This window comes from Tamandua tetradactyla, chromosome 24, assembly GCF_023851605.1.
Source record: "Tamandua tetradactyla isolate mTamTet1 chromosome 24, mTamTet1.pri, whole genome shotgun sequence".
NCBI classification, from domain to species: Eukaryota; Metazoa; Chordata; class Mammalia; order Pilosa; family Myrmecophagidae; genus Tamandua; species Tamandua tetradactyla.
In genome coordinates this window covers 44716166-44730178 of record NC_135350.1, presented here as the reverse complement: position 1 = coordinate 44730178, position 14013 = coordinate 44716166, and the positions used below count along the sequence as shown (strand labels likewise).

Sequence of the window (14013 nt, the reverse complement as noted above, 5' to 3'; positions counted from 1 at the left end):
CAAAGACTGGAGAAAAATAAAGTTATACCCTAATTGTGAGCAATCACACTAGTCCATAGGGCCACCATCTACCCTGTTATTCAAATCCAAGACCCTCATATAGCAGCCATTATGTTTGTTTTTAGTTCCAACCTTTTTTTTTTTTTTGCATATGCAGGCACTGGGAATTGAACCTGGGTCTCCGGCGTGGCAGACAAGAACTCTGCCTGCTGAGCCACCATGGCCCACCCAGTTTCAACTTTTTATTGTGGTAACATATATACAATTTAAAATGTCCCATTTTTACCACATTCAAATGTACAATTCAATGGCATTAATAACACATTTTACACTTTTGTATAAAGTATTACCTCAATCCAGAAAGCCCCTGTTGTTCACACACAGCTAAGTCCCAGTCACCTGTTAAGACTTTTCAAGAACTGCCTACTTTGTATAAACCTTCCTTGATATACACAGCAGAACTCATCAATCCACCTGCGACCACCATGATTCTTTAGGGCAATTTCAAGTCTAACTCCCCTATTACACTGTGAACTTCTTAAATTAAAAACCTTATCTACTCATGCTTTTATTCCCAGTATGTATCAATACGCATTCACACAGTAAGCACTCAAATATCTGCTGAATTAAATCCAATTATGTAAATAACTATCTATACTATTATACAGATAGAATATCATTTTAATAAATTATAAAAGGCATCATATTTACATATTATATTCAAATCTCATCAAAAGAGAAACTAAAAACTGGATTTATTAAAAATGTAAAAACACATGAGTCCCTATACCTTATGAATAGTATCAAGTTAAGGAAAAAGGAAGGCTTAAAAAGCAGTATGTTTCCAGACCCACAATGGTAGAACTTTACAGCATAAATGGTACTTGGCTTTCCAACTGAATAATTTATCATTTAAAATACATCTTTTTCAAAATATTAGGCTGGAATTTTTAATAAGGTTGATTTTAAATGTTTGGAAATGGATAGAGATGATGGTAGAACAATATTGCCAGCATAATTAACAATGCTGAACAGTGTGTGTGATTGTGGGTGAAATGGAAAGTTTAGGGTCATGTTTAGGACCCTTCTAATAACACTAGAAGGAAAGCTAGAAGATAAAATATGGAACTGTATAACATAGTGAACCCTGTTATGGACAATGAATGTTTTAATAGTACAAATATAAGAATGTTCTTCCATGATCTAGAACAAATGTACATCACTACAACAAGGTTTTAAAAATGGGATGGTATGTGAAAAAAAATACATCTAATGCAAACTACGGACTATAGTTATCAGTGATATCTTATATTATTTTATCAACTGTAACAAAGGTACCACACCAATGCCAATTGTCAATAACAGGGGTATAAGGAGTATGGGGTTTTTCTTTTTGGAGTAATGAAAATATTCTAAAATTGGTTGGGCTTATGAATGCACAACTGTGAGATTATACTAAGAGCCAATGATTGTATACTTTGGATAGACTGTATGGTGTGTGACTAAAAATGTTTTAAACAGAAGTTTAAACATGCTGGTGTAGTGACATCTACACGTTTTAGGAAAGTAAGCTAAGGCTATTTACTGATCTAATAGTAAAATGATAGGTACTTTGCCTTAAGATGAAAACAAATTATGAAAAGCTTTTAAATGTCTTGAATGAAATGTACATAAACTTAAAAACATATGGCTACTGTCATCTAATGGCAAGTTCTAATACCCTGAGTATTGTTATACAGCCCAAACTCAGATCTCCATAAAGGTCAGGACAGCCTAAGCAGAAGACTCAAGTATTTAAAATAATAATAAGGCTACATTTAACATTTTATATTATTTAATAATCACTATAGGTGTCTTAACCAAAGGACGATAATTTTGAAAAAAATACTAACTGGAGAGGGTCTGAACCCTTACAGAAAATGTACTAATTCAAAAGATTTTTGAATATAGGTAACCATATTCATATGGCTGTGGAAATCATCTTAATATGCAAGATGATTAATATATTCCCATGTGCTTAAAGTAAAGTTTTATTGTCAACTATCCTCAGCTACTAAATTCATCCAGTATTTACTGAATGCCCATTACTTGCTTGGGATTATACTGAAACTAAAGTATGTGAAGAGAGTAGTAAAAAAAACAAAGGCATCAACCACAATAGTTGGCATTTGTGACCAATTTTTTTTTTTTTACCTTATTTGGCGATTTCAAAGGTGAGATGGCTATTTTATTTGGTGTCTGTGTTGTAGAATTTAAAGCTGATCCAATAACACCACTTTCAGAGATTGTTATGGTCTTTGATGGAGTCCCGGGAGTAGACTGTGAAAGAACCCTACCTGCAAATGAGAGGCAGCATATCAGTTTGACTTTTTCAATGATAGTGTAAAAATTTATATGATAATGATCCATACCAATATGGACTTTAGTACATACGTTACTATTTCATATGTATCAACATATGAACTTAAACACATGTCCTTAGTAAACTGTGAAGAACTCACAGTACAAAACATTATTTCTTATTAATACTTAATATCTTAACATAACTTTACACAAAATCCACCAAAACACTTTTCACTCACATTCTCATCAACTCAGTTAAGTTCTATGAAAAAAAAGGGGGGGGAGGGATCAGGACAACTAAGCAACAGGCCCTGCACAACACAGCTCCTGAAGGTCAGAACTCAAATCCCACATCTTAAGACTTTAATATATGTACTTTACTACATACCAGAGCTGTTTTTCTCTTTTTAAATCTACACCTACAGAAAAGATGTTTATTGAACTACCTTGAGCACTGTTTCACTTTAACACTGATTTTAGACATTAAAAAAAAAAGTTTCTTCTATCTGTACTTCCCATCAGAAATACTGTGTTCCATTCTGGAACAACAGAGGAAAACTACAGTGTGCTTAGAGAATTGGAAATCATTATTACAATAAATGGAAATACTATGAATTTTTACTCTAGGCAAGAAAGGAGTGCAAAGACATGACAGATCTTCAATTTATTGAATGACTATAGGAAAGTCAGTATCATTCACCAAGTATTTCTCCCTATTCTGGGCACATAGTAAAACTGCATCTCTGTCCTCACTATAATTAACTGAGAGCATGTGACTGGTTCTTATCAAATAATTATGAGTAGATGTGATGTGTGTCCTTTCTGGACCAGAGTATTTACTGTCTATGCAAGACCTTCTAAAGTTTTCTTTTCCTCTGGCACATTTGAGATGGTGGAGCCCCTGTCAGTCTGGGTTCCTGATTGATGATAAAAAGAGGCCCCTTTTCAGGCGGACAACAGTGGCCCAGTGGCAAAGTTCTTGCCTGCTGTGCTGGAGACCCAGGTTCAATTCCCAGAGCCTGCCCATGCGAAAAAACAAACCAAAAAAAAAAAAAAAAGCAGCAGCCCCTTTTCAACCTGAAATGGACATGTAGGTCATCCTGAAATATGAATAAAAACTAAAACTTTGTATTTATTTTAATGCTTCCTAAATTTGGAAACTGTTTGTTATGGCAGAAAAAATAGAAATGATCCTGACTGATCTAGACTGTTATGTTGACAGATTAGAACCAATTTGTATCCCATCAGATACAATGATAACCCTAAAGCACAGAAACAGAAACATTCCACCTTAGCTCTAGGAAAGAACTTATAACAAAAACTTCTAGTTGAAAGGACTTTTCAACAGGAGTGAGTTTCTATTCAATGAAGGTGTACCAAGCAGATGCTGGATAAATCACTGGTTAAAGATGGACTTCAAACACCTAAGAAGTAAGGGAAATGCATAACTAAATTATCTCTAAAATCCCATCTAATCTTTAAATACTCTGATTTAATTTATACAGTCAGCTAGAGAGATGAAGGAAAAAGAGAGGGAGGAGGGAGAAAGAGAAAAATGGAGACAAAGAAAAAAAGGGGTTAAATAGACAAAAATAGGAAACTAGCACTCAGCAGCTTCTGAGCCACTTTTCCTGATAACGCCAAAGTATACATAATCTTTTTTAAAAAGGTAAATTATATTTCATCTGACATTTAAACATTTTAAAGGTATTTTAAATGCAGTTTTTCCAATTGCTTTGCAATACATGGACAATCTAATTTTACTAACATAGTATTTCATTGACCATTCCCTTGGACACTGGGGATTTTTTGCCTGAATTACAGCTGAGAAAGCTGATTCTATGCAAGGTAAATCAGTTTACAGCCAGAATTTTCAGAAGGCCACCCTAAAGTGTTGGGCCTTCCTAAAATAACACATCTGTCTTTTCTGGTTTCCAAAGCTAATATCTGTGGAATGAGTTCAAAATCCCAACAATCATCATATTAAGAAAATAAATTACCAGTAAAGATATAATTTCATAAAATGCTCATCACTTATAATTATTACTATAATTTTATATTTGTCAGGTATTACATACTTTTCAGGAAACATTCATATGGGAAATTCTTAATTCCTGAGGATAACTGTTTACAGAAAAAGACTACTTATAAGCAGTAGTCACTTAAAATGGGGATGAAAATGTCATGGTAAATAACAAAACAAAACGTAAAACTTACACTTTTTTTAACACATATTTAACAAAAATTCTGTTTATAATTGCACTAAGTCTTAGGATGAACAAAAAGCAAATCAGCTGCAGTTTGGGAGGAACAGGATTCTGAAAAATGGTACGATGGCACAATGACAACTTCTGTTTGACAGGTACAACATGATCATAAGAAAGTTCATTTCTGCCAGAATATTTAAGGACTTCATCAATTTTCCCAAAAAATCCTTTACATCTTTTGAAATTCAAGTTATTCTCTTTTTGAGGGGCCTACTTGGCTATCAACCAGATAGTATTTCTCCTGGTTAACAAATTTAACTTCGGGATCCAATTTATCCTTTGCTCCACAGACTGATTCAAACAAGTTTTACAAGACAGGCAATTCTAGCTTGAAACCAATTAAGCAAGGCATTTGCACTCTAATGTCAAGTATTCTCTAAGAATCAAAAAAGTCACACTCCAGAAAGCCACAGATTTGACAGGCTGGGTCAGGGAGCTAGAATATTTGAACAAGGAATAATTCTGTAAGATTAGTTAATTAGTGAACATATTCACATTGTGATGAAGTTTGCTCCCCTGCAACATCCTGTTATCTTGGGAGTTCCGATAATGAGGACCCCTGGATCTCACTTAACCAGTTCTCAAGAACTGTCTTGTGAGGTTGTTTGATACTTTATTTCACAGAAATAAGATGAATAATATATTTATGCAAGATCACAGAGAAAATCAACAGAACCATGATTAAACCCAGGTCTCCCAATAACTTCTACCAAACCACTACCCTGCCTCCATAATACACACATTCATTCAACAATACACATTTATTGAACACATCCCTGTGTCAGAAACTGTGCTAGGCACTGGAGAGATAAGATAAAAGAACTATCATCAAGAAAATACTGGTTTCTGGGTAAGATGGAGTAGAGAGCTTCAAGACACAGTTCATCCCCCAAAGCAGCTAGTAAACAGCCAGAAATTGCCTGAAACAACTGTTCGGGGGTTCGGGACATCAGAAGAACACTGTATACTGTACAGGGAAATGAGGAAAAAGAGACTGATAACCTCCAGTGAAGAGGTCTGAGTAAAATTCTCCACACCTCAAGGCAGAGTGCCCAGGCCCCACTTTCGCAGCAGGTCACCCCAAGATCAGCCCCTGACTGCAAATAAAGGTCCTCTTCGCCAAGGATAGGAATAGGGGTGGGGTGGGGGGCATGGTTCAGCACCAATCTAGTGAATTTAGAACGTTGGGTGCCAGCTCTGACGGCAACTACAGCTTCGGCCAGCCCAGGACAAAAAGCAGCCAGCAACCTGTGTTTCAACTTCACCCCCGACAGGAGTGGAACTGGGGATGATTTAGAAACACAGGAACTTCTTGGGGCTGTGGGAAAAGTTTGATGAAGAGCAGCTCTTCCCCAAGAAAAGGGTAGGGGACCACAGCCCAGTACTGTTGGAGGCTTTTGATTAACGAACTCAGATCACTGTGTCCCAGCTCTGTGCTAGGGCTTCAAGCCAACACAAACAAAAGCAGCTGGCAGCTTCTGTTTCAAACCTGCCCTTTACAGGGGCAGAACTGGTTGATACTTAAAAGCACAGTTAACACCTTAGGACTACGGGAAATAGTTAGCTGAAGAACATCATCTGCTGGCCATACCAGGAAAGAAAATTTGGGGAGCTGTCAAAGAGAACTTTTGGGATCCTTCTAACCTCCTCCCTAGGACACTTCTGACTGGATCTACACACCATTTGTGGGTCCCTGGCCCTGTTCTGACTGGAAAATACAATTTGCCCTAAAGGCAAAAGCAGTGAGAGACAATGAAAGGAGTGTTAAAAAACTACAGAGACAAAAAAACCCAAATAGAACAGGTCAACATTCCCAGGGGAGGAAGAGGGGAAAGGAAGCTTTCTTCTGGGGCTAAAACAACTGCACAAAAAGTGCAATCTCAAAAATTAAGTGGGGGATCAAGGGAAAGAATCAGATGAATAAGAGTTGAAAAAAATCTGGTCAGTTAAGCAGGAGCTATTTCAAAGGTCTATAATAAAGTTGTACCAAGTATTAAAGTTAAGTATCTTAAGATGGGCTAGCCTCTGCAGAACATCAGTCAGTTTCATCCTCCTACCCCATATTACTGATAGTCCATTCCAGCACAAAAAATTTAGAATGGGTACAGCTTAAATACCCCTCGAGTGGGAGAAAGATCAAAGGTGATGGTGGAGTTATACAGAGAAGGCAGGGTTTAACAAATGAGTATGACTGCTGAATCATTATATTGATACTTCTTTTAATCTCCAGTCTTAGAGAAGTTAGGAAAAAAACCTAAAAGTGTGGAATTGTTAACCCATACCAAACCCTGAAATCTGTTCTACATCTGATTGTTGTGGTGTGCTTTGAAATTTATTGCTTTTTTGTATATCTGTTATTTTTACTAAAAAGAAAAAAAAACTGACTGAGATGATAAATGCACAGCTATATAATATCATGAACCATTGATTATACACTTTGGATAATTACATGGTATATGAATATACATCAATAAAAAAAAATTAAGTGCCTTAGAACAAAGCCAATCAGTAAGAAAACCTTAGGCTAGAGAGAGAAATTGACCTCCAGAATAAAATCATCAACATAATCAGATGCTGAAACAACAGCGAAAAATTCCAAGGAATACTAAGAAACAAGATATAGCCCAGTCAAAGAAACAAATTAAAACTTCAGAGACACAGAATTTAGAACTAATCAAAGATGTTCAAAGAAATCTCCTACATCAATTCAAGAAGATGAAGGAAAATATAGCTAAAGAGATAAAGGATATTAAGAACACACTGTGTGAGTTAAAGAAAATTTTCAAAACATAAAAAGAAACAACAGAAGTGATGGGAATGGAAGACACAATAGACAGGCATAATACAACAGATATAAACAGGCAGAAGAAAGAATCAGTGAGCTAGAAGACAGGAAGTTGAAATGCTATCGACAAAAGAACAGACAGAGAAAAGAATGGGAAAAATTAAGCAGGGTCTCAGGGATCTCAATGACAGTGCAAACTGCACAATCATACAGTCATGGATGCCCCAGAAGACGAAGAAAAGGGAAAAGGGGAGGAAAGAATATTTGAGGGAACAATGGCTGAAAATTTCCTAACTCTTATGAAAGACATGAATATATGTGTCCAAGAAGATCTCTGTATACCAAAAAGACTAAATCCTAATAGACCTACTCCAAGACACATACTAACAAGAATGTTAAACACCAAAGATAAGGAAAGAACCTTGAAAGCAACCAGAAAAAAGCAATTCATCCTATTCAAGGGAAATGCAATAATGCTGTGACAATTTCTCATCAGAAAACATGGTGGCAAGAAGGCAGTGGTATGATATATTTAACACAATAAAAGAGAAAAATTAGCAGCCAAGAATTCTTTATCTAGCAAAGATGACCTTCAAAAGTGAGGGAGAGTTTAAAATATTTGCTGATAAACAGACGATGAGAGAGTTCATTAACAAGAGACCTGCCCTACAAGAAATATTAAAGAGAGTTCTGTAGGCTAAAAAGAAAAGACAGGAAAGAGGCTTGGAGGAGAGTATAGAAATGAAGATTATCAGTAAGAGTAACTAAAAGGATAAAAAAAGAGAAAAACCAATCAAAATCCCAACAACTTATTTTTCGGAAATAGAAAAACCAATAAGCAAATTTATCTGGAAGGGCAGGGTGCCCCGAATTGCTAAAAGTATCTTGAGGAAAAAAAACGAAGCTGGAGGTCTCACGCTGCCGGACTTTAAGGCATATTATGAAGCCACAGCGGTCAAAACAGCATGGTATTGGCATAAAGATAGATATATTGACCAATGGAATCGAATAGAGTGCTCAGATATAGACTCTCTCATCCATGGACATTTGATCTTTGATAAGGCAGTCAAGCCAATTCACCTGGGACAGAACAGTCTCTTCAATAAATGGTACCTAGAGAACTGGATATCCATATGCAAAAGAATGAAAGAGGACCCGTATCTCACACCCTATACAAAAGTTAACTCAAAATGGATCAAAGATCTAAACATTAGGTCTAAGACCATAAAACAGTTAGAGGAAAATGTAGGGAGATATCTTATGAAACTTACAATTGGAGGCAGTTTTATGGACCTTAAACCTAAAGCAAGAGCACTGAAGAAAGAAAGAAACAAATGGGAGCTCCTCAAAATTAAACACTTTTGTGCATCAAAGAACTTCATCAAGAAAATAGAAAGACAGCCTACACAATGGGAGACAATATTTGGAAACGACATATCGGATAAAGGTCTAGTATCCAGAATTTATAATGAGATTGTTCAACTCAACAACAAAAAGACAGCCAACCCAATTACAAAATGGGAAAAAGACTTGAACAGACACCTCTCAGAAGAGGAAATACAAATGGCCAAAAGGCACATGAAGAGATGCTCAATGTCCCTGGCCATTAGAGAAATGCAAATCAAAACCACAATGAGATATCATCTCACACCCACCAGAATGGCCATTATCAACAAAACAACAAATGACAAGTGCTGGAGAGGATGCAGAGAAAGAGGCACACTTATCCACTGTTGGTGGGAATGTCAAATGGTGCAACCACTGTGGAAAGCTGTTTGGCGGTTCCTCAAAAAACTGAATATAGAATTGCCATACGACCCAGTAATACCATTGCTAGGTATCTACTCAAAGGACTTAAGGGCAAAGACACAAATGGACATTTGCACACCAATGTTTATAGCAGCATTATTTACAATTGCAAAGAGACGGAAACAGCCAAAATGTCCATCAACAGACGAGTGGCTAAACAAACTGTGGTATATACATACGATGGAATATTATGCAGCTTTAAGACAGAATAAACTTATGGAAGCATGTAATAACATGGATGGACCTAGAGAACATTATGCTGAGTGAGAGTAGCCAAAAACTAAAGGACAAATACTGTATGGTCCCACTGATGTGAACCGACATTAGAGAATAAACTTGGTATATGTCATTGGTAACAGAGACTATCAGGAGTTAGAAACAGGGTAAGACAATGGGTAATTGGAGCTGAAGAGTTACAGACTGTGCAACAGAACTAGATACAAAAACTCAAAAATGGACAGCACAATACTATCTAATTGTAATGTAATTATGTTAAAACACTGAATGAAGCTGCAACTGAGCTATAGCTTTTTTGTTTGTTTGTGTTTTTTGTTTTTTTCCTTTTTTTATACTTTTTTTATTTTTTATTTTTATTATTATTTTTATTTTTTTCTCTGTATTATCATGCTATATCTTTTTCTGTTGTTTTGCTAGTTCTTTTCCTAAATCGATGCAAATGTACTAAGAAATGATGATCACACATCTATGTGATGATATTAAGAATTACTGATTGCATATGTAGAATGGAATGATTTCTAAATGTTGTGTTAGTTAATTTTTTTTAATTAATAAAAAAAAGAGAAAAAAATAAGATACGATAAATAATAGCCAAAGGATAAAGTGGTTGAAGTACTGCTTTTACAGTAATAATAGTGAATGTTAATAGATTAAACTCCCCAACAAAAAGATACAGATTGGCAGAATGAATAAAAAAGTATGATTCATTCATATGCTGTTAACAAGAGACTCATTTTAGACCCCAAATCCAAATAGGCAGAAAGACTGGAAAAAGATATTTCACGTAAGCATTAACCAAAAAGAGCTGGGGCAGTTACAGTAATATCAGACAAAGTAGATTTTAAATGCAAAACTGTTACAGGAGATAAAGAAGGACATTATATATTAATACAATGGTCAATTGGATTATGGATTCTTGGTCAATCCACCAAGAAGAAATAACAAACACAAATATCTATGCACCTAACCAGGGTGCCCCAAAATACATGAGGCAAACATTGGCAACACTGAAGGGATTAAAAGACATCTCTACAATAATAGTTGGGGACTGTAACACACTACTCTCACAACAGAAAGAACATCTAAACAGAGGATCAATAAGAAAAAGAGAACCTAAACAATATGATAAATGAACTAGACCTAACAGATACATAGAACATTTCACCCTAAAACAGTAGGATATACATTCTTCTCAAGTGTTCATGGGTTATTCTCCAGCATGGACCATATGTTGGGTCACAAAACAAGCCTCAAAAGTTTTAAGGTTCAAGTTATACAAAGCACTCTCTCTGACTATATGGAATGATGCTAGAAATCAATATCAGGAGGAGAACTAGAATATTCAAATACAGGGAAGCTAAATAATACACTCTTAAATAATCAATGGGTCAAAGAAGAAATTACAAGAGGAATCAGTAATTATCTGAAGACAAATGAAAATGATAAAACAATATATCGAAATTTATGGGACGCAGCTAAGGCAGTGCTGAGAGAGAAATTTATAGCTCAACATGCCTACCTTAAAAAAGAAGAAAGAGGTAAAATCAAAGATCTACTGCACACCTGGAGAAACAATAAAAAAATAGCAAACTGACCCCATCGCACACAGAAGGAAAGAAATAATAAAGAATAGAGCAGAAATAAATGGAATTGAAAATTAAAAGGTGGAATCAAAAAAACAAACTCTTTGAGAAAATCAATAAAATTGACAAACACGTGGCTAGACCAACAAAGAAAAAGAGAGAAAACACACAAATAAATAAAATTAGAAATGGGGGGCATTACTTCTGACCCCACAAAAATAAAAAAGATCATTAAGAGGATACTATAAACAACTGTCTGCCAACAAATTAGACAACTTAGATTAAATAGACAAGTTTCTAGAAACACACAAACAACTTACACTGATTCTAGAAGAAACACAAGACCTTAATAGACCAATTACAAGTAAAGAGATTGAATCAGTCATCAAAAACCTCCGAACAATGAAAAACTCAGGACCAGATGGCTTCACAGGTGAATTCTACCAATCATGGCAAGAAGAATTAATACCAGTCCTGCTCAAACTCTTCCAAGAAAGTGAAGAGGAGAGAACACATCTAACTCATTCTATGAAGCCAACATCACCCTCGTACCAAAGCCAGTTGGAGATATTACAAGAAAAGAAAGCTACAGACCAATCTCTTTAATGAATATAGATTAAAAAAATCCCCAACAAAATACTTGCAAATTGAATCCTACAGTACATTAAAAGAATTATCCATCATGATCAAGTGAGTTCTCTCCCAGATATGCAAAGGTGATTCAACACAAGAAAATCAATTACTGTAAAATATACCACATTAACATATTGAAGAGGAAAAAACCACACAATCATCTTGCTTGATGCAAAAAAGGCATCTGACAAAATCAAGCATCCTTTCTTGAAAAACCCTTCAAAAATTAGGAAACTTTGTCAATATGATAAACAGTATATACGAAAAACCCACAGCTAATACTGTATTCAATGGTGAAAGACTGAAAACTTTCCCTCTAAGATCTGGAACAAGACAAGGATGTTCAATATCACCACTGTTATTCAAAATTGTGTTAGAAGTTCTAGCTAGAGAAGTTAGGCAAGAAAAGGCAATAAATGGCATCCAACTTAGAAAAGAAGAAGTAAAATTTTCATTATTTGCAGATAACTAGATTCTATATAATCTAGAATGTCTCAAAAAATCTACGACAAAGCTACCAGAGCTAATAATTGAGTTCAGCAAAGTGGCAGGATATATGATTAAAACACAAAAAATCAGTTGTGCTTCTATACACTAGTAATGAAAAATGTGTGGAAGAAATAAATTTAAAAATTCCATTTATAATAGCAATTAAAATAATTAAATATCTAGGAATAAATTTAACCAAGGAGTAAAGGACCTGTACACATAGAAAACTACAAAACATTGCTAAAAGACCTAAATAAATGGAAGGACATTCCATGTTCATGGGTTGGAAGACTAAATATCTTCAAGATGTCAATTTTACCCAAACTGATTTACAGATTCAATGCAGTTCCAATCAAAATACAAACAGCTTACTTTGTAGAAATGGAAAAGCTAATTGTTAAATTTATTTGGAAGGTTAAGGGGCTCCACACAGCCAAAAACACCTTGAAAAGGAAAAACAAAGTTGGAGGACTCACTTTCTGGTTTTAAAGTATATTACAATGCTACAGTGGTCAAAACAGCATGGTACTGGCATAAAGATAGATATATAGTTAAAAAGCACATGAAAAAATGCTCAACATAACCAGATGTTAGGGAAATGCAAATCAAAACCACAATAAGATAACATTTCACACCTACTAGAATGGCCATTATTAAATATCAGATTATTTCAGAAACTTCTGCAAACACCACTATTATTTAGCATACGGTTTTCCCCTATAATTAAAATGTTAAGGGACTTTCTCAAACTCAAGGACAATAAAGAATACTGCATTAAGACATTAGTTCCAGTTAACTGCCATCATCTACCAAAGCATCCCAAGGGACTGTGGTCTCTTTTTTATCAATATATCCAACCCTTACTTACTTCCAGTTAATTACAGCTTACTTCCTAAAGTGGCTCCAAATCAAACCATTTCAAATTTTCCCTGTGGAACTATACCTACTTCCTATGACAGCCCTCAAGACACCAACCCCCAACATCATCACAACCCTTCTCTACTGGTGACCAAAGGAGAAAGAGAGCACTCACTCACCTAACACTGCCCTCAAACCACAATCTTTCTATCTTCTCCACATACAGTTCAAAAACTGAGGGAAATAAGAAATGTCATTCACTTTAGATTTGCTTCTGTTAATTATAGCTGCAAACTTATCCAAGAGAGTGTTAGGTGGTTTTAATCTATATCTAGAGATGGTTAGTTAACATTTGAAGTTCCCTCATTAAGAATACATATTCTAGGGAAGAATAATCTAATCAAAAGTCTACTATACATAGTTTCTTCTCCAAGCCTTTTAGCACAATAGAAATTAGAAGTGATTTTGTAACTGGTGAAAAGAATAACGTTAGTATCCCTCTGAATTAAAGACCAGTCATCACAGCTGTGTCATATACTCTAGAAGTATTGAGCTACTTGTATAAGTTGCTTGCCAGGCAAAGGGGAGGTAGAGTTGGACTTGAGGAGGCAACAAAAGGAGAGAGAGGAAAAAGAATGAGTGGTGTTTGCAAGGGAGAGATAATGATGGCTCATGGACTCTACGTTAAGTAAGAAAGAATTTGAGGACAGGAAGGGGGTGGTTATTTTAATGAGAAAGTGGAGGAGTCAATGGATCTGAGATTTCAAAATAAAGAAATACTGGATTCGAACTATAAGATGAGATAACCTGGAAGAACAAAGTGAATGGAACACATGAAGCCAAGATTTCCAAAATGTTGGAGTTATTGGTGGTGACAAGTTTTAGCGATATACAGTAAAAGAGGATTGGGATGTTTCTCCCTTGAGCACACCTGCATTCACCCCTCAAGCATGTATGTTCTTCTTCAATAAACCTTTCTCACTTGCTTATTAAAAAAAAAAAAAAAGAT

At 35.4% G+C, this 14013-nt stretch overlaps 1 protein-coding gene across 10 annotated transcripts in view; it reads right to left on the bottom strand.

The window, feature by feature from the left end:
- Positions 1-14013, bottom strand: part of LIN54 (lin-54 DREAM MuvB core complex component) — a 126246-nt gene that overhangs the window by 66073 nt on the left and 46160 nt on the right. For all 10 annotated transcript variants that reach the window (XM_077143008.1, XM_077143014.1, XM_077143010.1 and 7 more), the window contains exon 4: positions 2194-2336. In XM_077143008.1, coding sequence (XP_076999123.1) covers positions 2194-2336 — 143 coding nt within the window. The remainder of the gene's footprint in view (positions 1-2193; positions 2337-14013) is intronic.